Below are 22,415 nucleotides of genomic sequence, written 5' to 3'. Positions count from 1 at the left end.
TCAGAAATGGTCTCTGCAGTCATATCCTTTAATGGCACAGCCTCTGGCCAGCGAGAAAAGCGGTCGATCATTGTCAGGCAATATCTGTATCCGTCAACCAAGAGCATCACGACAATGTCTAGATGTATGTGATCAAACCTTCCATCGGGAACGGTGATCTTTTCCGGGATCACAGCGTTGTGCTTATGAATTTTGGCTCGTTGGCACGGGAGGCAGTTCCTTGACCACTCCAGAACATTTTTGCGCATTGACGGCCACACGTATTTTCGAGAGATTTGTCTTAGAGTTGACCTGCCACTTGGGTGCGACAGTCCGTGTACGTTTGAAAATACATGGAATCGCAAGGACTGGGGAATATATGGCCGAGCTGTTCCTGTTCCCATATCGCAATATAGGATATCATCGTCGACTGGAATCGCTTGTAGATTTAAAGATGTGTCGCCATTTAAAATCTCAGACAGCTCGGTGTCCGTTGCCTGGGCAGTTTCAATAGCTTTTGTGTCCAGAGTCGTCGGCATCGTGATGGCGTTAGTCCTGGAGAGGGCATCGGCAACCACGTTATCAGTGCCACTCACATGCAAGATTGTAGTTGAGTGTTGGGATATGAACCCCAGCTGTCGCAGCTGTCTCTCTGAAGCTTTTTCTGGTTTCTGGTTGAAGGCGTATATCAGCGGCTTGTGATCAGTCTTAATCACAAAAATCCTGGCCTCCAACATGTGTTTGAAATACTTTATAGCCTCGTAAATCGCTAAAAGCTCTCTATCATAAGTGCTGTACCTTCTTTCAGTAGCGCTGAGTTTTTTGGAGAAGAAACCGAGAGGCTGCCATTTCCCTTTCGTATTTTGTTCAAGTACCGCTCCAATGGCTGTGTCGGAGGCGTCACAAGTGAGACTTAGTTCTGCATTAAGACTGGGATGAGCGAGCGTTGCGGCGTTAGCTATGCTATTTTTGCAATTGTCGAATGCTTTAATCGAGCTTGGCGTCCACTGCACTGGTCGTTTGTCATTTTTCTTCATGTTGCGTGTCAAATCGTTGAGTGGTGCCTGGGTCTCTGACGCATGAGGTATGCAGTGACGGTAATAGTTAACTATACCAAGAAAGCGACCTAATTCGCAAATAGTTTGTGGCCGAGTGTACTCAGTGATCGCCTTGACTCGATCCTCTGGGGGTTTAATTCCGTTACCGTTAGCTGTGTAACTTAAGAACGTCACTTCAGGTTGTGCAAAATGACACTTCTTCACGTTGATGCAAAGTCCATGCGCTTTTAAGATTTGTAGAATCCTATCCACGTGTTGTCTGTGCTCGTCCACTGAGTTGGACATTATGAGAATGTCGTCAATGTAGCAAAAGACGTATTCAACCGCTTGGAAGATCTGATCCATGAAACGCTGGAACGTTTGTGTCGCATTTTTCAGTCCAAATGGCATTTTTACGAATTCAATTAGCCCGAACGGTGTGCATACCGCTGTTTTTTCGATGTCTTCTGGGGCCATCGGTATTTGATAGTATGCTCGTTCGAGGTCTAGTGTAGTGAAAACGCTTTTGCCATATAGTCGGTCAGCAAAATCGTGAATGTGGGGAATCGGGTAACGATCTGGAACGGTGATGGCATTAAGCTTGCGATAGTCGCCGCAAGCCCGCCATCCACCACTGCTTTTTGCTACCATGTGCAACGGGCTGGCCCATGGACTTTTGGAGTATCTGCAGATTTTGTTGTCAATTAGTAGATGTATCTGTGCTTTAGCCACAGATAGTTTCTCTCCCATGAGTCGCCTGGGCCGATCTGCTACGGGTGCTCCAGTTGTTGTTATGTAGTGGCGAGCTGAAAGTGAATCGGATGCGTTCATGTTGTCGATGTGTAGGTGCTCGCCTTGCTCCGTTTTATCGTCATTTGGCGAAGCAAAATCCTGCGAGATTACGGATATGCTTGTGCCGTTGGTAAGACGTTGTTTCTTGATGTCAACGAGCAAATGGAACTGTGCTAGGAAGTCAGCGCCAATTATTGCCGATTGTACATCAGCGACGACAAATGACCATTTGAAGGAACGATCCAGGCCCAGGTCGAGTTCCAGGTCCTGATGTCCAAAGGTTCGTATGGTAGTCTGGTTCGCGGCATACAATTCCAGTTTACTTTCTCTAAGTTTGCGTTGAGCCATGGCGCAGGGTATAGCCGACACCACCGATCCGGAATCGATGAGAAAGGTCCGACTAGTGTTTTGATCTTGGATGTGCAGTCGGTGATCGTGATTCCCGGATGACATGTCGCTGGTCGTTGAGATGCTACCGCCTACCAGCTGAGTTAGCGGTAGCAGCTTTAGTTTAACTGTTGATAATATCGGCAGTCTGGGCGGCACTTGCGTGCCCGATCACCGAACGTGATGTGGTAGTAGCAAAGGGTTGCATTGTTGACATCATTGTTTGCGCTCGTGCCATTTACTGGCTGAGGAACCTTGGGCTTCTTGGCGGCGTGCATGTCGTGTTGTAGCTTATCCACCTTCTGCGTTAGAATATGCAGAGCAGCACAACGTCTTTTAAATTTGGATTGTTGCTACTTACCGCCTCCACGCTGTGCTGCCTTTGCTCAGCGGGCTTGGGTTGAGTCGACATAACACCTATTGAGTCGATAGCGCTGTTTTCGAGCATCTTGTCGGCAATCTTTGCCAGCTTGTCCAGGTCGTTCTCTTCCCAAACCGAAATGAGTGGGCGAATCGACGAAGGTAACTCAGTGAAGAAAAGGTTTCGTATTACGGCTTCGCACCCACTAGCAGGTGCTAAGCGACGCAAGTGAGTCAAGATCTCCAACGGCTTCTTCCCAGTCATGTCGCCACCCCGGAGAAGTCGTCTCATTTTCGAATCCTCTGATTCGCCGAAAGTTTCGAGCAGCCGACGCTTCATTGCGTCGTACTTGTTGTCAGTAGGTGGCCGAGTAATGAGATCTTCGATTGCACGGGCTGCATCGTCCTCCAGTTGTACTGACACCAGGTCAAACTTGTTGTCGTCGCGCACCACATTGTGTAAACTAAGGAGGCGCTCTAGTTGTGCGAACCAAAGTGTCGGATTCGATTTGTTGAATTTTGGGATGACGATTTGAGCTAAGTTTTGAGAATTTACAGCTGTTGGCTGTGCGTTTACTAGTTGAAGTTGCTGCAGTTGCTCTCTTAACTCGTTTAGTGTGGACTCCGTGTTCGCCATGTTTATTGCGTCGTAGAACTTGTCGTCTTCTGCCGGTTTGCTTTTGGTCAAAGAACGCAAAAAATAGTGCTGATTTTGCATTTGCCGTTGTTTTTAAACGTAGGGGTCACCACTTTGGCGGCTTGGCCAATGTACGCTCTATCTGTCGTTTAGTATAACTCTTTATTTCTTAATATTTGATTACAATGTCTGGTCGCGTGTCGTCGTAGTTGCTGAAGCTGCTAACTTGTCGAGAGTCCGTTGCTGGAGCTGCCATCTCGTCTCGAGGTTGTTGCTGGCCCTGCCAGAGGGCCGCGATCCGGGTTGCCACAGCGTTATGTACGCGAGCGCCCTCTAGCGGAGGAGATGTAGGATCTAAATGGAACATGTATAATATACACGTTAGATGTATAATTGTACATTGTAGATGTAGATAACAGATGTGTTTTTTTTTTAATTCTAAAATTCTAAAAAATTATAAGTTCAAAAATGAATATACAGACTGAGTGCGGGTATAAGTAGAGTCGCGTCCCCAGGAGCGACTTACGCGTTCCTTCTCGTTTATTATAGAGTTGGGTATCTGACATTATTTGACACGATCACGTTAAAAAAACGTTTTTGAGATAAACCTCACCGTTTAATGAGCAGTCTTTTCCGCATACTGATGCCCTCATCTTCTAGGGCGATTCTGCTCCTTGCCACAGTTAAACATTGGTCAACAATATTTTTTTAACTTTCTGTTAAATTGTTTTATGATTTATTTAAAAAGTTTGATTTTTAAAACGATAAGTTTTTTTATCGTTTTAGTTCTGAAAAGCTCACAAATGCAACTATAAATCGAACCCAGACACTTTGTATCTGCAGCTTAACGCCTGGAAGATAATTAAGCTTTCAAATTGAAAAAGGGTTGAATTTTTGATACCTGAACGTGTTCCTTTGGCATTAAATGTTGTTCACAGTTACTTTTACTCCTTATACCAAATTGTGTAAATTTAATTTAACAACATTTAATAAAGACAAAAAGTAATTTACCCTAAATCACAAGCTGTTAAGTGTACAAAAAATACTAAACATTCTTTTTTTCTTACAATAGCTGGAATCGGGAGATCTATGAAATTTGGTTACCCGAAACAATCTGGTCAAGGCTTTACGCTAACTGCTCGTCCATTACCGTCACTAAAATGCAGGAGGAGGAGAGGAGAAGTCGTCTTCGTCGCATGGAACAACGGATTCAAGTAATGAACATTGCAAGCCTCTTTCACATGAACAATTGAACTATTTGGTGAGGATCCTGGATCTTCCCAAAAGTATATCCGAGCTGATTGGATCTTTTTTAAAAGATGCCCGTTTATTGAAGGAAGATGTCAAAATAACTCATTTCCGGACGAGTCATTTGCTTCACTCAAAATTTTATACAGGATTGCAAGGTGGTTACACAAAACACTGCTGCTTCCTGTGCCTATGGAATAGTAGAGCTAGAGAACAGCATTACTCAACAAAACTCTGGCCAAAACGGGAGGAACATACTTTGGAAAATTACAATATAAAGAATGCAGCTCTCGTGAAGTTTGAAGACGTTATTCTACCACCATTACACATTAAGCTGGGACTAATGAAAAATTTTGTTAAAGCACTGGATAAGGAAGGTGAATCGACGAGTTACCTGAAAACGGTTTTCCCACGTCAGTCGCTGGCAAAATTGAAAGAAGGCGTATTTTGATGGGCCCCAAATTCGAAAACTACTAAAAATTGGATTTGAAAATATTTTATCTACGAATGAAAAGCAGCCAGGAACTCATTCCGTTCGATTGGTTACAACAAATTTTCTTGGTAACAGCAGGAGTGATGATTACATTAATATCGTTCAAGACCTAATTGAGAATTATGAAGAATGTCACTAAAAATCTATTTCCTGCACTCCCACTTAGACTTTTTTCCGATACACCTAGGGGACGTTAGTGACGAACACGGAGAGAGATTTCACCAACAATTAAAAGCTATGGAACGACGGTATCAAGGTGTTTGGAATAGGAGGTGGCGTTAACCCGTATGAAACTTGGAGGCCAAATAAATCTTTCAACTAATCACGGCTGAAAGTAACTTAATATCAAAAAAAAAAAAACTGTTTGGAATGAGAATATGTTGGCGACTATGTGTGTACTCTCATAAGGGAATCTGATTGGAATGACAAAGGAGGACAGCCAGAAAACTTAAATTATTTTATGAACAGTAACAGCAGTACAAAACCAAATTTATCACATACGTTTAAAAACTTGTAGCAACGTAACACCAAATAAAAAGTTTGTATATCCTTAGAATTGACTGAAAAGACTAAAAATTATTGATTGTTGTATGGGTTAGGGAATGCAATTCTATATCTCAGGTATTTCTACTATGATTTCATTGAAATATGAATAGGTAGAGGCGAAAAATGTCTAATTTGTGTAAAAATAAAGGTCAACATTTGACCTGAACAGGTATCCGTACCTCAGATTGGGCACAACAAAAGAAAGTAACTGTCAACAACATTTAATGCCAAATAAACACGTTCAGGTACCAAAAATTCAACCCTTTTTTGTTTTCTTTGTTCCCAATTGGCAGTTGGACCAGCAACGTACCGGACGGTATTTTTCAGGTAAAATTAGTTTTGAGTCGTTTTGGTCAAACGGCTGCAAGTTGACCGTTTATCCATAGATTTTAATGAGCAATACCTTAAACGACGCCTAATTAATGCGTCTATCTAAAACCAAGAAAAATTCTAAAAAAATACGTCATAAAAAAACCATAATTCGTTAAAAATTTGGAAACCCCGAAATCTATAAGAAAAAGTTATTTTGGGCCACAGCTTGAAAACTACTGTAATCTTTAGGACATCATCAATATTTTTTATATGAAAGCTGATACCCAAAAATTTATTTGAATTGAAAAAAATATTAAAAAAAATTATAGTATCACAAAATAAACATCAAAAATATCTGAGATCTAGTAGATACCAAGCTTCCCATAGAAAACTAGTTATAAAACACACAGGATGTTGAAAAAAGTATTACTCTAGTTCATTATACATTCTTCAATGTTCATAGTATCAATCCTAATAGCAGAACAATTTGCTTACCTGATCAAAAACCTAGTGTGAATTTTTCTGTAAATAATTTTGAGTCCACATTTCAATGTCCGCTACTGTACATATATAGTAAATATTATATAGTACGGGTAAAAAAGTAGAGTCGCGGACACAGCAATGACACAACGTTGCTTCTCGTTTTTTTCATGAAACCTCAGATTTGAAAACTGTCTTAGCATATATATCTTTTATATATTTTTCTAGCGGTGTGTGACCAGTGTGCACTGCATTTCGTACGGTTAAAATGCTCAGACAGCTGAATGGTTTTGTTTAAAGTAAACAAAGTTAATGAAATACAATGCTTCGGCTGGGATCGCTCTTCCCCAGGTATATCCTGGACTCCCCAATATTTTATTGGCAAAGGAGTGTCTGGCATCTGGCTGGATGCCGACGCCTACCGTCAAACCGATTGAAAAATGAAATAATAATTTATAATATCCATATAATTTTCCTTCATATATTTGCCTTAGTTAGATTCTATTTGTCTTCATTATTTAAATATTTCATTTGGTTTTTATACCCGTACTCAAAAAAGAGTTAAGGGGCATATTAGATTTTTGGTAAAACTGGAAGTGAATAACGCAGAGAAGGAAACGTTTCCGACCCCATAAAGTATATATATTCTTGATCAGCATCAATAGCCGAGTCGATAGAGCCATGTCTGTCTGTCCGTCTGTCTGTCTGTCTGTCCGTCTTGTTGAGCGCCTAGATCTCAGCGACTATAAGAGCTAGGGCAACCAAATTTGCTTTCCAGACTCATGTGATATCACACTGCTACAAGTGTATTTCGCCCCGCACCATTCCGCTCCACAAAAGCCGAAAATCTGTGGCAGGCACAATTTTAATGATACGATAAAACTAAAAACGCAGTATAGTAGAGAATGCCCATATCTACTAGATTGCAGAATCTGAATCAGATCGGATCATAAATATAGCCAGAATAAAGAAATTAATTTTCAGTTGCTTCCCCAACCTCTTTTAGAAAGAAACCCGCTTCTCATTCTCTTTCTCGCTCGCACACTCTGACGGGTTCCGTGGTAGCAAGAAATGTAAAATGTAAAATTTTGTTTTTAAATTCTAAAATTCTAAAAAATCAAAAATGTATGTACTGACTGAGTACGGGTATAAGTAAAGTCGCGTCCCCAGAAGCGACTCACACGTTCCTTTTCGTTTTAATATAGAATAAACAAATGGTTAAATGGATATACACATGTAAATAAATATACATATTCAGGTAGGCTCCGGTCGTAAAACGAAAGACTTTTCCGTTTTAAAAACGGCAATAACTTCCTCGCCGAAATTAAAAGTAAACGGCTTTTTATAAAACTAAACAATTCTTAATTGCAAAAGGACAAAAATATATGACTTAATGATGCATAGATATGAATTTGACACCATTACCAGTGCAATTGAGCTTGTGCCCTTTTTATAAATAATTTTTATTTAAACCAACTTCAAAATTAGATTCAAAAGATGGGTCAGGGCAACAACAAATAGTGAATTTCTCCGAAAAGCTGTGGCAGCCCGATTTGGCTATCGATAAATCTCTGTTAAACATAACAGTGGCATTTTTTTATGAGCCTTAAATAGAGTAAACAAATTCACAAATGTGGATTCCAGATCGCCTTGAATTAAAAAGTATGAATTTTTACTGAAAAGTAAATGTGAAAACCGGAGCCTGCCTGAATGTATATCATAATTGACTTCATATACGAAAGTCATAGCATCCTGTATGTATTCTTGCATATGATGTGGACTGCCCACATATGATGATGGAAGAATTATAGAGTTACCAATTTCACCAGCTTCGCCATTGTTGATAGCGTCTCTCAAGTGAATATCTTCTTTTGCACGCAGTTTCTTCTAATTATGTCGTATGAATATCCGTCATTCACTTTCTATCTTTGCGTACATGTCGACAACAAAATGTTGGCACAATTCACGACATCGTAGAATAATGGTATCCTGGCCGCGTCGAATCCTCATACGATACGCATAAAAATCCATCGAACTGACTTTCGCGTTTGTTTCGACTCCTGTTGCGTGATCTCGTTGTTTAATATTAATACAGTCCCTTCCAGTAAATTATTCGATATTGGAGAGCGTCATATAATCGGTGTGTGTCGGCGATGAACTAAAAATTTTTATTTTTTTTTGAATCGCAATTTCTCCAGTCGCTGTGCGATCGCCAGTCGTCGTCAGTCACGAGGGCAATCTACGTACGTGCTCACCATCTGGTGTTTTATTAGGATTGATGACAATTGCGTGATTGTCACTTTCCAATTTGTGCATGTGTGATTTTAATAATTTCAATAACTCATTGTGCTGATTAAGTTATTCGTCCAGCTCTCTAACTATGCGCCTGGGTATTGCCGAATTGAGGTTATGGTAACCGCAACGTGCATCTACGCGATTGGAGAGTGCGCGATGTTGGTCCTCACCACCCATTAAGTATATTTGTAAAAACTGATGAAAATCGGTCTCAAAAAACACTAAAATCGTAATTAAAAGTTAATGGGTGGTAATATGAAGATCAAAAATACTTTACAACCTATTCTCAGACCTACTTAATATATGAGAAAAATTGCATGTAAATCGGTCGAGCCGTTTGGGAGGAGTTCAACCACAAACACCGTGACACGATATTTATATATTTTATATATTTATATATAGATAGATAAGTACATACATATGTATATGTATGTAAGTACATTGGTTTCGAAGAATTAGAATGAATTTTTTTACTAACAGTAGATGGAATGTTTTATGTTTTATGGAACAATTTTATGAAATTAATAAAGCCCATACTTTGCGCTTAGCCCCGAAATAGTTTTTAAATATGTAGTTTTTAATATATTTTCCAAAACCCGTCAGCTCAGAAAACTTTTTAAAAACCTGGGGATGCAATTGCAACTTCAATTCTTTTAATAGCTACATATGAACGATTTGTTCCAACTTTTAAATCGAACAATATCGTTAAGATAAAATTTATAAAAATCAAATGCTGGACTTTGTGGCATATTTCTTAGATATACGATTTCTTCCTCATAAAATAACTGAGGAACCATCAATTAAAGCAATTGCATTAACACATTCTGAAAGGTATTCATTGTTATTAAAGAATGTGTTGAAAAAAGGAATGTTGCTAGTTCAAGCCCATGCGACTCTCATATGCGAGATTTTAAAATATTTCATAAAAGATTTGCTGATTAATCACTTAAAGCGGTTCTTAGAAATACTGCAAAAAGATCAGAATTAAAATAGACTAGAACAGAGTTTCGACTTAGTGATTCCATTTAAAAGGCTATGACGAGACTCAATTTCATTTCGACTCTTGAGGTGGAAACTCAAATGAAAAATGCACTCACTCACTCATACAGAGAAACTCTCTCGTGGTGGTTGGTTGAAATTTCACTTCGCTCTCGCGGAGTTTTTTGAAGTTGCTCTTGAAAGTGCTGTTTACGCCAGCAAACGGACCGTTTAAATTAATAATTTTTAAATAAATCGAACGAAACTGTAGGCCAAGCGTGCTAATATACGGCTAATCTAATTCAGAACTTTCGTTGAGGGTGTACTCCTCGCTCCTTGTCGCGTGTGCTTTATTCTTGCGAGATTCCTTCGTGCTGGATACGGTTGTGGTTGATTACATACATACATATATGCATACATTTTTACAAATCCAGTTCTCGTTTTGTTGTGTATGGCTGTGTCTATGCCTATGCGTGTACATATGCATGTATGAACATAAAGAGTGGAGAGTAAAATTACATGTTTATCCTGAAGAAAAAGCGTATTTCAGTGTATGTATGTATGTACAAATAAACAAAATAATTTACATGTTACATATATTTACAAAACCATTCATATATAACTACAAATGCACATTAGTACGAATCATTTCATAAAAAATCAATGCCTACATATATGAACACATAAATGTACTTTTCCGTTTTATGCATACATATGTATGTATGTATGTATGTATGCATGTATTTAAATTATATTAATTTTCATACAGCTTTAGATAAAAATGCAAGGTTTTCATTACACTGCAGGTGGGCGTGCAAGTGTATGATGTGCATATGTTCATAGCTACATACATAGCTGTTGTATGTTGCGCTTATTTTAATAATTTTTGGATCATTATAAATGCATGTACATATACAAACAAATACATCTGCACATATATATGTATTTACCTCTGTGCGTACTTTTGTACGCACATGCGTTTAAGCCTATTTCTCAGCTTATCTGATCAATTTTTAACAAATAGATTTGAATACGTCAATATCCAATTAAATAATTATGGTACGTTTGCCAGTAATATAATGAAAATAATGCAATTTTATCTACATATGTACACATGTAAATACTGTAATAATTAAAAAAAAATCAGTGAATAATATTTATTAAATATGTAAATAGCGCTGGACATAAACAATCCCCGATAAAAAGCAGGGCCGGTCTTCATTTATAAAAACGAAGATTTATATCTTTACATCCGTATGTATTGAAAATACAATAAAAAAAAAATAACTGTATTTACATATATACATGTGTACGTATTTAGAAGAGATTGGGTATGTATCGAAAAACATTTGTGTTTGCAAGTGTCCATTAAAAAAGGTATATATGTAAATGCATTGCTGATATTCTCTTATATGTGCATGCATATATCTACAAGATTTACTTTGTTTTGGTTTTGTCTGCTTGTATATATATATTAATGTATGTACGTATCGGCTTCAAATCCATCTGTATGTAGCTATCTTTGTGTGAGTGCGCGTGTCCATGTTTGTAACCAGGATGAACTATATTATAGGTGGTCTGATTTGTTTGCATGGTCATTATTTATTGGCGGGAAAACCAAGTGCATTCCTTGGTTTTTACATACATATGTATGTAAGTGTGTACATATGCATTGATTTCAGGTATATGCCCGGTACTCAAAGAGTATTTGGGTATTTTAGGTTCGTGTGGATGTATGTAACAGCCAGAATAAAGCACATAAATATGTACATACATTCTTGACCAGCATCAAGAGCCGAGCCGACATAGACATGCTTGTCTGTCCTTATTGTCTCTATCACGCTCTTCGTCTATTTGCAAAGTGAAATACAGTGGAATCAAACGAGAAGGAACGTGTGAGTCGCTTCTGGGGACGCGACTCTACTTATACCTGTAATCAGTCAGTATATACATATTTTAGAATTTTACAATTAAAAAAAAATTAAAAAATTGCTACATCTGTTATCTACATCTACAACTACAATGTATATTTTACATCTAGCATGTAGATTATAGCTGTACCATTTATATTCTACATCTCCTCCGCTAGGGGTTGCTCGCGCACTGAACGAGGCAGAGTGTGCGAGCGAGAAAGAGAATGAGTAGCGGGTCTCTTGCTAAATGAGGCGGGGGAAGCAACTGAAAATTAATTTCTTTATTCTGGCTATAATTATGATCCGATCTAATTCAGATTCGGCAATCTGGTAGATATGGCCATACTGCGTTTTTAGTTTTCTCGTATCTTCAAAATTGTGGCTGCCACAGATTTTTGTCCTTTTGTGGGGGCGGAAGGGGGCGGGGCGAAATTTTGAAATACACTTGTAGCAGTGTGATGTCACATGAGTCTGAAAACCAAATTTAGTTGCGCTAGCTCTTATAGTCTCTGAGATCTAGGCGCTCAACAAGACGGACATGGCTTTATCGACTCGGCTATTGATGCTGATCAAGAATATATATACTTTATGGGGTCGGAACCGTTTCCTTCTCTGCGTTGCACACATCCACTTTTACCAGAAATCTAATATACCCCTTAAAGCCTAGTACCCCGATCGAAAAAAACACCTCGCGAACAGAATCAAGGTTGATAAGAAATTTTTTATTGCAAAAACTGTTCACTAGGCTCTGTACGGAAGGCAGTACTCAGATCAACAAAAAAACGAGAAGGAACGTGTGAGTCGCTTTTGGGGACGCTCCTCTACTTATACCCGTACTCAGTCAGTATATACATGTTTGAGCATATGTTTTTTTAGAATTTTAGAATTAAACAAAAAAGTTTACATTTTATATTATTTTGCTACATCTGTTATCTACATCTACAATGTATATTTTACATCTAACATGTAGATTATAGATGTACCATTCATATTCTACATCTCCTCCGGTAGGGGTTGCTCGCGCACTGAACTCGGCAGAGTGTGCGAGCGAGAAAGAGAATGAATGACGTGGTCGTTTGATGGAGGGGGCAGGGGAAATAACTGAAAATTAATTTCTTCATTCTGGCTATAATTCGGCAGTCTGGTAGATATGGGCATTCTCTACGATACTGCGTTTTAAGTTTTATCGTATCCTTAAAAATGTGCCTTCCACAGATTTTCGTCCTTTGTGGGGGCTGAAGGAAGGCGGGGCGAAATTTTGAAATACACTTGTAGCAGTGTGATATCACATGAGTCTGGAAACAAAATTTGCTTGCTCCAGCTTTTATAGTCTGAGATCCAGGCGCTCATCACGCGGCTATTGATGCGATCAGGGGCAGTACGGGTACAAAAAGACGGACATGGCTAGTATCGACTCGGCTATTTGTATGCTGATCAAGACCATTCATTGTACGCTTGTATGGGTCGCCGAAACGGTTTCCTTCTTTGCATTGCACGAATCTATTGGTTGAGCCAATTATTTCGTGGCCAGCAAATTTAATAACAAAATTGAGTAAAATTATAAAAAAGAAAATAAATTATAATAAAATAATAACAAAACCATAACAAAGTATAGGTAAATAATAATACAAAAATAATACTAATAATTATAATTAATTTTTTTTCCTATCGAACATTTTTTGTAGTACCTCACCGTGCGTAGTGGTCTCACATTATGGGCTGATCAAACTATGCCATATATTTGTGACCAGCAAACACCGAAGTCGATTGCCGAAGCCATACGAAGCGGGATGCGGTGTAAGCGCGCACAAAAAACCACATGAAATAATTTTCTTGACACGAGCAAACATTGCAATAAGAGCACAAAAAACCAAATGAAATAATAATGAAGACAAATAGAATCTTATTAATGCAGTATTATATGAATGACAATTATATGGATATTATAATTTATTATTTTTATTAATTCCCATAAATATAAAACAAATATTGTTTTCAAAACATTTTTTCTTCACGGTGTCCGGCACGGGTGGCGTCGCCATCTGCTGCTGCTGATAGTCAGACACATTACCTTGCCAATAAAATATTGGGGAGCCCAGGATATGCCTGAGGAAATATGCCGACCCCAGCCGAAGAAGTGCATTTTATTAACTTTAAACAAAACCAAGCAGCGGGGTGAGCAGTGTAACCGTTCGGAATGCAGTGCATACCTCTGGTCACACCACTGGCCGCTCCAAGAATATATGACATTTGTTTGCTGGCAAAGAGTGTTTGGATCTGAGTACTAGGCTTAACTCTTTTTTGAGTACGGAGTATAACCACTTTGTTCCTCAGGTTTTCCTTACGCAAGCCTTACTTTAACACAAAAAAATTTTGATTTATTAATATTTAATTCATTTAACACACTAAATTCATAGAAAAACATTTTAATTATTTCGAAATTTGTTTACTCTAATTTTCACTTTGACTTTCAGTTATCAACTGACACAGATTTGTACAAGTGTATATAATTTCAAATGCATATAACCAGTACCCATACAATATATGCTCCTTCATACAACGAATATGTCGTAGCTGGGATCTTTGCGGACGGTACCACACACTTCGGCTCATGCAATCGGCTCGTGTCGAACCTGTATCGTCATGTTCGGCTGGAACCGAGCTCGACTGCAACCTAGCTCTGAAAATGTGTGTCTCGTGTAACACACAAAAATGTATGATTGTGTGCTCATTCCCATTCGCAGCTCTCGAAACCGGTTTTGTCTTGAGGTTCGAGGCTACGTAAATGTGTGTGCCACGTATTCTCACATACTGTGGGTGCATGGGTTTTTTGTTCGCGGTTTTTGGTGATTTTTGTCTTCTCAGTTCACATACCATTTTACCTTAGGATTTTTGTATTATGATCATTTTTGAAGAATCTTGCCCCATAATATCAGAAGAACTGTTAGTTTTTATTTCATTTCTATGCTAAAACACATTTAATATAACCAATAAAACTAAATATAGACACTAAAATTATGAATAATTAAAATATCAATATATGGTTGAAATTTTGAATGCAAATACAATAAATATTAAAAATACACAGTTTCATGTGTTTTTGCGACAATTTCCGTCAAAATATTCGCGTACTTTGCAGAGTTGGGGATGATTAATATTTCGGAGCATGATAATTGGCACACATATTTTCAATTGCATCGAAAACTCGTACTGCATTCTTCACCGTTTCTGCTCGAACACCAAAAACTTCCATATCTCTGACTTTATTCCCGTACTCGCAGATGTATTTGATCGATTTCACGGAATTGAAATATTCTAGGTTTATGTGCACTTTGTATGATTTTGACAACAGAGGCGAATATGAAACCAACGATTCACTACTTCAATATCACCAATTCGCATGTGTAAAGTTGCCGAAATCTTCCAATGAACGTCTCCTATACGTCTCCTGTTACCGTGTTTGCTCTAAATACTCGAGTTATCGCTTGGAACATTTCCCGTCTACCATGCATGTTGAACTCGGATGGATTGAACCGCATAGTATATATCAGCGGTGGGTACGAGATATAACGGGAAGAGCCACTGCGCAGCCAGACAATTAAAAAAACAAACACCACCGTCGCTTGTTGTTGCTTTAATTTTCATGTGCGTAGCACAAAACACATAATGCATTGTTGCAATCTCGAGAGCGCGGCTTAGAAGCATTTTTGCACCCGCTTTGACGTCAAATTTCAGTGGCATTGTTTTTGTAAAGTTTCACGGATCGCTGAACGCAAGCGCCGACCGTCTGGGACGACTTGCAGGCGCCTCCCAAAAAACATAACGGAAAGAGCCGCGGTAGCTGAAAGAGCTACGGCGTTCCCACCTCTGGTCTATAGGTTAGGTTTAGGTCTATGGATCATGTCCTTGAGTTTCTGCGACGTTTTTCAATTGATCGTTACGTCGATGGAAAACAATATCGCGAGGTTGGAACTGATACCCGACTATGAAAATTTGCCACTTCGTCTGTAGTTGGAGCATTATATCTTCAAACATGTTCTCCATCTGGTAATTTGTTATTTGTCTAAAGAAATTTATTTTCGAGGGAATCGAAAACAATACTATCATTTGACAGCCCTGGAAAATCCTACTTTATACAACAATACTTAAATCTCGATTTTCCGAGCTTCTGTCGCTTGTATTGACATAAAAATAAGATAAAAACCAAGCTTAAACCTGACTCTATAGTGTGTTTAAATTTGGGCTCAAACGGTTCAGTACTTTTCAAATGCATAAATGTTGGAGAAACGAACACAACATTTTTATATATATAGATTACTAGGTGGCAACCCCCCAGTCTTTTATATCATTTTATATGTAGATCTTTATTAAAAAGTTATTTTTGTGTTGTATTTGTATCATTTCATTCATATCCATAAAAAACATCATCTCGTATTATTTCCATTTAATCGTGAAGCATTAACATCAGCAAATGTAGCCATGTAGCCTTTATTCACTTACTTGTGAATATATTTTATAGATTTCACTGAACTGCAGAACTCAACATTAATGTGAATGCTTTGCTCAGCAGAGGAGAATACCCATCGACTGTCAATGTCTACGTTCTTATATTTTATCATGAATGATTGTAATATACAATTTAACATTTTGAAATGCAATACAAGTCTTGAAGTCATAGGTCTAAGTACAGAAAATCTCTCGCAAAACATAAATAGTTTTAGTGTGTACTGTGCCCTAAACATCGACCTACAAACTTTCGAATCAGGATGTAAGAATTTATTTACTAAAGCAGCTTCGTTAAATGGTCTGACTTTTATAGGAGGCGACCTTAATGCCAAATCGTCCATATGGGGAAACATCATACAGAATGCTAGAGGTAATTATTTGGACAGAGCTTTATTGAATTCAGGTTTTTCTTGCATAAATAAAGGCTCTCTAACTTTTTCACTCAATCCTAATTATTCTTCAGCACTAGACATTACACTGGTAAATAATAATAACATAAGCTGGTGTGTTCAAAATTACAAAATTTCAAACAGCAACCATTTCCCTATAGTTATTGATATTTCGAACTACTCTATCAAACCTATCAATAAAATTGTACACAAAAGAGTAATCGAGGATTTCTCTAAGATATAAAAAGGCACATTAGAAAACCTAAATAATTCAACCAAAAAAGTAATCTCAAATAATACCATAAAATTATCTGTAAATAACAACTATATTAATAAAAAAATACTGGGACGAGGCGAGTGAAAGACTTTTAAGAAGTTTAAAAATTAAAAGTCTTAAGTTACATAAACAAATCAAGCCAACAAAAAGTACTTGGAATGATTTTGAACATCAAGATTTTCTTAAGCAAATTGCAGACGTACCAAACACTAACTCTTGTGAGCATACTACCATTCCAGAGCGATGGGACCATTCACTAACTATAACTAATTTAAAATTAGATGAACTTTTATTTTTTCTAAAATCCAGAAATCCCGACTCATCTAAAGGTTTATATAACACAAGGGAAGAAAATTGAACTTTTTGTGTGTTGATTGAAAACTGATTAAAGTTTTTTACTAATTTGAGGTCGCTGATTTCAAATCTGATCTCCATTTTTTTTCCATCAGATCGCGTTTTTTAGTTACACGTATTAATAGTATTATTGACTTTTTTCCATCAACAAAAAAATAAAAAGTCATAACATTACTCATTCAGCGATTTTCAAAAATTTAATTGTTTTGCAAAGCTAACAGTTACATTATTAAGAAAAAATAACTAGTTTTAAAATCGCCCGATGAGGAGTAAAGTTATGACTCTTTGAACTTGAAATTTTTGGAAAAAAGTCAAAAATACTTTTAGTACCTGTAACTTAAAAACGCGATCTGATTGAAAAAAAATGGAGATAAAATTTGAAATCAGCGACCTCAAATTAGCACAAAAAACTTTAACCAGTTTTCAATCAACACATGGCTCAGTAATAGTTGTTTAAATAAAAAAGAAAAAAGAACAAACATTTTTTTTCGTCAAGTTTATTGGCTGGGATTGTGGCTATTGGTGCTTTTATTAGCTTTATGTAAAATCATATTAAAGTAGGTTTTGTATATACATTTAATCTCTAAACAAAATAATTCTAATTTAAGAAAATCTTATAAAAGAAAATTTTTTGATTAGTTACAAGTACATTATAATACTTATAACTTTCTTTTTGGACTACCGATTGGAATGAAATAAACTTTATTTCATTTAAAATATGTTTAACTAAATGATTTTGGACCAAAAATTTTACTATTTTTTTTGTTATTCATTTTTAAACAAGAAAATATTTTTGTTTTCGTAATTTTTTTTTTTTTTTCAATGCTGCAGCGATATCACTGAATTTTTTGGGCAAATTCAAAACCAATGTAGGCTTTTTTTATCTGAATACGGTTAACGGGTTTCAAGTTAGTACACTATATGTAAGGGAAGTGCCTTAATGTTTGATATAACGGTATATCGCGAAAACTCGATCTGATAGGAAAAAACCAAGTACAGGGTTGGATTCAGCGTCCCCGATTACCTTAAAAACAACTTTCAGTTCTTAATCAACAAAACCCTTGTTCCCTTGTGTAATATATCTTATAAAAAGCTACTCTCTCTTTCCTTGGACCAACAAGAAAATCTTCTCTTATCATTAAACGAAATTTTCTTCAGTGGAATTATTCCGGATAGTTATTCCTGTACAAAAAAAAATGTGCACGCCTCCATAGTGTCAAACAACAAACCTATCTGCCTCCTAAGCGTTACATGGAATCTCTTATAAATAGGCACAATATACTGCTTAATAGATCGGATGCCTTTAGAAAAAAACACTCCATTGCACACTGCATAAATGATGTAATAAATAATGTAGCCAATCTCAAAGACAAAGGCTTTCAGGTTGTTGCAGCGGTTTTGGATATAAGCAAGGTATTTGACGCAGTCAACATACCTCTGCTATGTCGGAAACTAATTGATTTGGAGTTTCACATAGACTATATTAGGTTTATAGTTAGTTTTTTGGAGAAAAGGGTTTTAAATTACGGAAAACAGGAAAAACTGTTCACAAGGGTGTGTGTCAAGGTAGCTGCCTTAGCCCAATACTTTTTAATATCTATACATCAGATTTTCATTCTATAAATGATGAAAATTGTATTCTATTTCAGTATGCAGATGACTTTTTATACCCGTACTCAAAAAAGAGTTAAGGGGTATATTAGATTTGTGGTAAAAGTGATTGTGTGTAACGCAGAGAAGGAAACGTTTCCGACCCCATAAAGTATATATATTCTTGATCAGCATCAATAGCCAAGTCGATAGAGCCATGTCTGTATGTCCGTCTGTCTGTCCGTCTGTCTGTCTTGTTGAGCGCCTAGATCTCAGAGACTCTAAGAGCTAGGGCAACCAAATTTGGTTTCCAGACTTATGTGATATCACACTGCTACAAGTGTATTTCAGAATTTCGCCCCGCCCCCTTTCGCCCCCACAAAGAACGAAAATCTGTGGCAGGCACAATTTTAAAGATACGATAAAACTGAAAACGCAGTATAGTAGAGAATGCCCATATCTACCAGATTGCCGAATCTAAATCAGATCGGATCATAATTGTAGCCAAAATGAAGAAATTAATTTTCAGTTGCTTCCCCTGCCCCCTCATGCCTATGATCAAACAACTCATTTTCCTGCTCGCTCGCACACTCTGCCGCGTTCAGTGCGCGAGCAACCCCTAGCAGAGGAGATGTAGAATCTGAATGGTACATGTATAATCTACATGTTAGATGTAGAATATACATAGTATATGTAGATGTAGATAACAGAAGTTGCAAAAAAATGTAAAAATGTAAAATTTTTGTTTTTAATTCTAAAATTCTTAAAAATTTATAAGCTCAAAAATTTAAATACTGACTGAGTACGGGTATAAGTAGAGTCGCGTCTTTAGAAGCGACTCACACGTTCCTTCTGGTCTATTTTATGTTTTCACAAAGTTTTTGATTCGGCTAAGAACATTTTAAAACAGAAAATAAATGATTTCAATATGGTATGCAGCAGTAAAAACTTAAGATTCAATTCGACAAAATCTACCGTAAATCATTTTACTAATAGAAAACGTCCATTAAATATAGTACATAACAATGAAACAATAAAAGGTAGGTAAAGTAAATTATCTTGGTAGAATAATTACTGCCAATAACTCCTCAGTACTTCACATTGATGAAATAATTTCAAAATCAAATTAGAATAACATGTTTTTACAAATGCTCAGTAGATGTCAGTTCGGAGTTAGTCCAAGCAAATCTTTAAATTTTTACAAAGCCTTTGTACCCTCCAAATTAGAATACTCTTGTTCCTCATATAAAGTTCATATAAATTTTCATCTTAGGCGAGCACTAGGCCTAATAAAGTCCACCCCGGTAAATATAATTTACAATCTAGCTGCCGAACTTCCACCTGAATACAGACTAAAGTTTATTACAGCAAAGGAGCTGGCTAAGGTTTTTGTCTATGATCTTCCGGCGTCATCACTTTTGGTCCCTTGCGTCACGGAATACCAGCTACGCCAAAGTCTACGACGAGTTTAAAGACATTTTGAATGCAATTGTACCGATCACAGATGTATGTAGTTTTAACAACAAAATTTCAACACAGCTTTTTTTAAGGGCTCATGTCCAAACAAAAGATCTGCAAGTAATGCTCTCATAAATTCGTTAGCTCAAGAAAAACTAACTCATTTGAAATCTAAACAGTTCAATTGAATTTTCACGGATGGTTCAGTCACTGACAATAACGTGGGTTGTGCTTTTATCTATAAAGAATCAGGATTCGTTAAAAGTTTCTTTACCAACAAAAATTTATCGTCACTCACAGCTGAGCTTATAGCCATTAATAGGACCATTGACTTTGCCATTTCCGAAAACTTTCTTAAAACTGCAATCCTCACTGATAGTCTCAATGGGGTTTTAAATTTAAACAAGATCAACCCAGATAATTACATTGCCAAAGAAATAATAAACAAAATTGAAAACGCTCCCTGTTTGCTCGTAGTGGAATTTCATTACATTCCAAGCCATGTACACATAAAAGAAAATGAATTAGCCGATATTGCTGCAAAGAATGCTAAAATGAATGGCACATTCTTTATTTCTCGCTGGCCTCTTAAAGACGCCATTACAAATATTTATAAAAAAATTAAAGAAGATTGGGAAAGAGAATATATTACTTACGCCACGGAAAGAAATAAAGGTTACACAAAATTATTTCCTTATATACGGGACAAACCATGGTTTAAAGACAAAAACTGTAATCTAAGCCTTCTGCAAATCAAACAAGTCAACGGACTACTAAGTGGTCACGAAATAGACAAAGTTTCACTTGCTAAATGAAAGTAATAAATAACAATTTATGTGATACCTGCAACCTACCAGAAGACACTTCACATTATGTGATGCACTGAGGAGTCATTGGCAGCAATTATTCTACCAAGGTAATTTACGTTACCTACCTCTTTTAGTGTTTCATTGTTATATACTATATTTAATGGACGTCTTCTATTATTCAAATGAATTACGGTAGATTTTGTCGAATTGAATCTTAAGGTATTAATGCTGCATACCATATTGAATTCATTTATTTTCTCTTTTAAAATGTTCTTAGCCGAATCAAAAACTTTGTGAAAACATAAAATAAAAAAGTCATCTGCCTACTGAAATAGAATACAATTTTCATCATTTATAGAATGAAAATCTGATGTATAGATATTAAAAAGTATTGGGCTAAGGCAGCTACCTTGACACACACCCTTGTGAACATTTTTTCCTGTTTTCCGTAATTTAAAAACATTAAAACAGTTCAGTCACTGACAATAACGTGGGTTGTTCTTTTATCTATAAAGAATCAGGATTCGTTAAAAGTTTCTTTACCAACAAAAATTTATCGTCACTCACAGCTGAGCTTATAGCCATTAATAGGACCATTGACTTTGCCATTTCCGAAAACTTTCTTAAAACTGCAATCCTCACTGATAGTCTCAATGGGGTTTTAAATTTAAACAAGATCAACCCAGATAATTACATTGCCAAAGAAATAATAAACAAAATTGAAAACGCTCCCTGTTTGCTCGTAGTGGAATTTCATTACATTCCAAGCCATGTACACATAAAAGAAAATGAATTAGCCGATATTGCTGCAAAGAATGCTAAAATGAATGGCACATTCTTTATTTCTCGCTGGCCTCTTAAAGACGCCATTACAAATATTTATAAAAAAATTAAAGAAGATTGGGAAAGAGAATATATTACTTACGCCACGGAAAGAAATAAAGGTTACACAAAATTATTTCCTTATATACGGGACAAACCATGGTTTAAAGACAAAAACTGTAATCTAAGCCTTCTGCAAATCAAACAAGTCAACGGACTACTAAGTGGTCACGAAATAGACAAAGTTTCACTTGCTAAATGAAAGTAATAAATAACAATTTATGTGATACCTGCAACCTACCAGAAGACACTTCACATTATGTGATGCACTGAGGAGTCATTGGCAGCAATTATTCTACCAAGGTAATTTACGTTACCTACCTCTTTTAGTGTTTCATTGTTATATACTATATTTAATGGACGTCTTCTATTATTCAAATGAATTACGGTAGATTTTGTCGAATTGAATCTTAAGGTATTAATGCTGCATACCATATTGAATTCATTTATTTTCTCTTTTAAAATGTTCTTAGCCGAATCAAAAACTTTGTGAAAACATAAAATAAAAAAGTCATCTGCCTACTGAAATAGAATACAATTTTCATCATTTATAGAATGAAAATCTGATGTATAGATATTAAAAAGTATTGGGCTAAGGCAGCTACCTTGACACACACCCTTGTGAACATTTTTTCCTGTTTTCCGTAATTTAAAAACATTTTCTCCAAAAAACTTACTATAAACCTAATATAG

General features: G+C 36.7%; 2 protein-coding genes and 1 long non-coding RNA gene across 5 annotated transcripts in view; 1 reads left to right on the top strand and 2 right to left on the bottom strand.

Annotated features, from left to right (window-relative positions):
- Positions 1 to 2,502: 2,502 nt before the first annotated feature.
- LOC121404609 lies at positions 2,503 to 9,912 on the bottom strand. Its single transcript, XM_041594337.1, has 2 exons — positions 9,664 to 9,912; positions 2,503 to 3,546 (listed from the first exon to the last, which is right to left on the bottom strand). The coding sequence occupies exon 2, from the start codon at positions 3,271 to 3,273 to the stop codon at positions 2,503 to 2,505; it is 771 nt and encodes a 256-aa protein (XP_041450271.1). The 5' UTR covers positions 3,274 to 3,546; positions 9,664 to 9,912.
- Positions 9,667 to 22,415, top strand: part of LOC111077298 (protein Wnt-5) — an 82,833-nt gene continuing 70,084 nt past the window's right edge. The window contains exon 1 of one of the 3 annotated variants that reach the window (XM_022371512.2): positions 9,667 to 10,095. The gene's annotated coding sequence lies outside the window, so the exon portion shown is untranslated. Of the gene's footprint in view, positions 10,104 to 22,415 lie in introns of all 3 variants that reach the window. The other 2 variants (XM_022371513.2, XM_022371511.2) reach the window with 2 other exon arrangements.
- Positions 20,005 to 21,138, bottom strand: LOC121404615. Its single transcript, XR_005968104.1, has 3 exons — positions 20,966 to 21,138; positions 20,330 to 20,568; positions 20,005 to 20,269 (listed from the first exon to the last, which is right to left on the bottom strand). It is a non-coding gene; the product is annotated as an uncharacterized LOC121404615 (long non-coding RNA).

The sequence above is a fragment of the Drosophila obscura genome, unplaced genomic scaffold (assembly GCF_018151105.1).
Source record: "Drosophila obscura isolate BZ-5 IFL unplaced genomic scaffold, ASM1815110v1 contig_25, whole genome shotgun sequence".
Classification (NCBI taxonomy): Eukaryota; Metazoa; Arthropoda; class Insecta; order Diptera; family Drosophilidae; genus Drosophila; species Drosophila obscura.
The sequence above is the reverse complement of the archived record's forward strand: the minus strand, read 5'-3'. Positions and strand labels throughout refer to the sequence as shown.

Excerpts from the sequence above, each read along its gene's own strand:
- LOC121404609 (XM_041594337.1), bottom strand. The coding sequence starts at position 3,273 with ATGCAAAATCAGCACTATTTTTTGCGTTCTTTGACCAAAAGCAAACCG.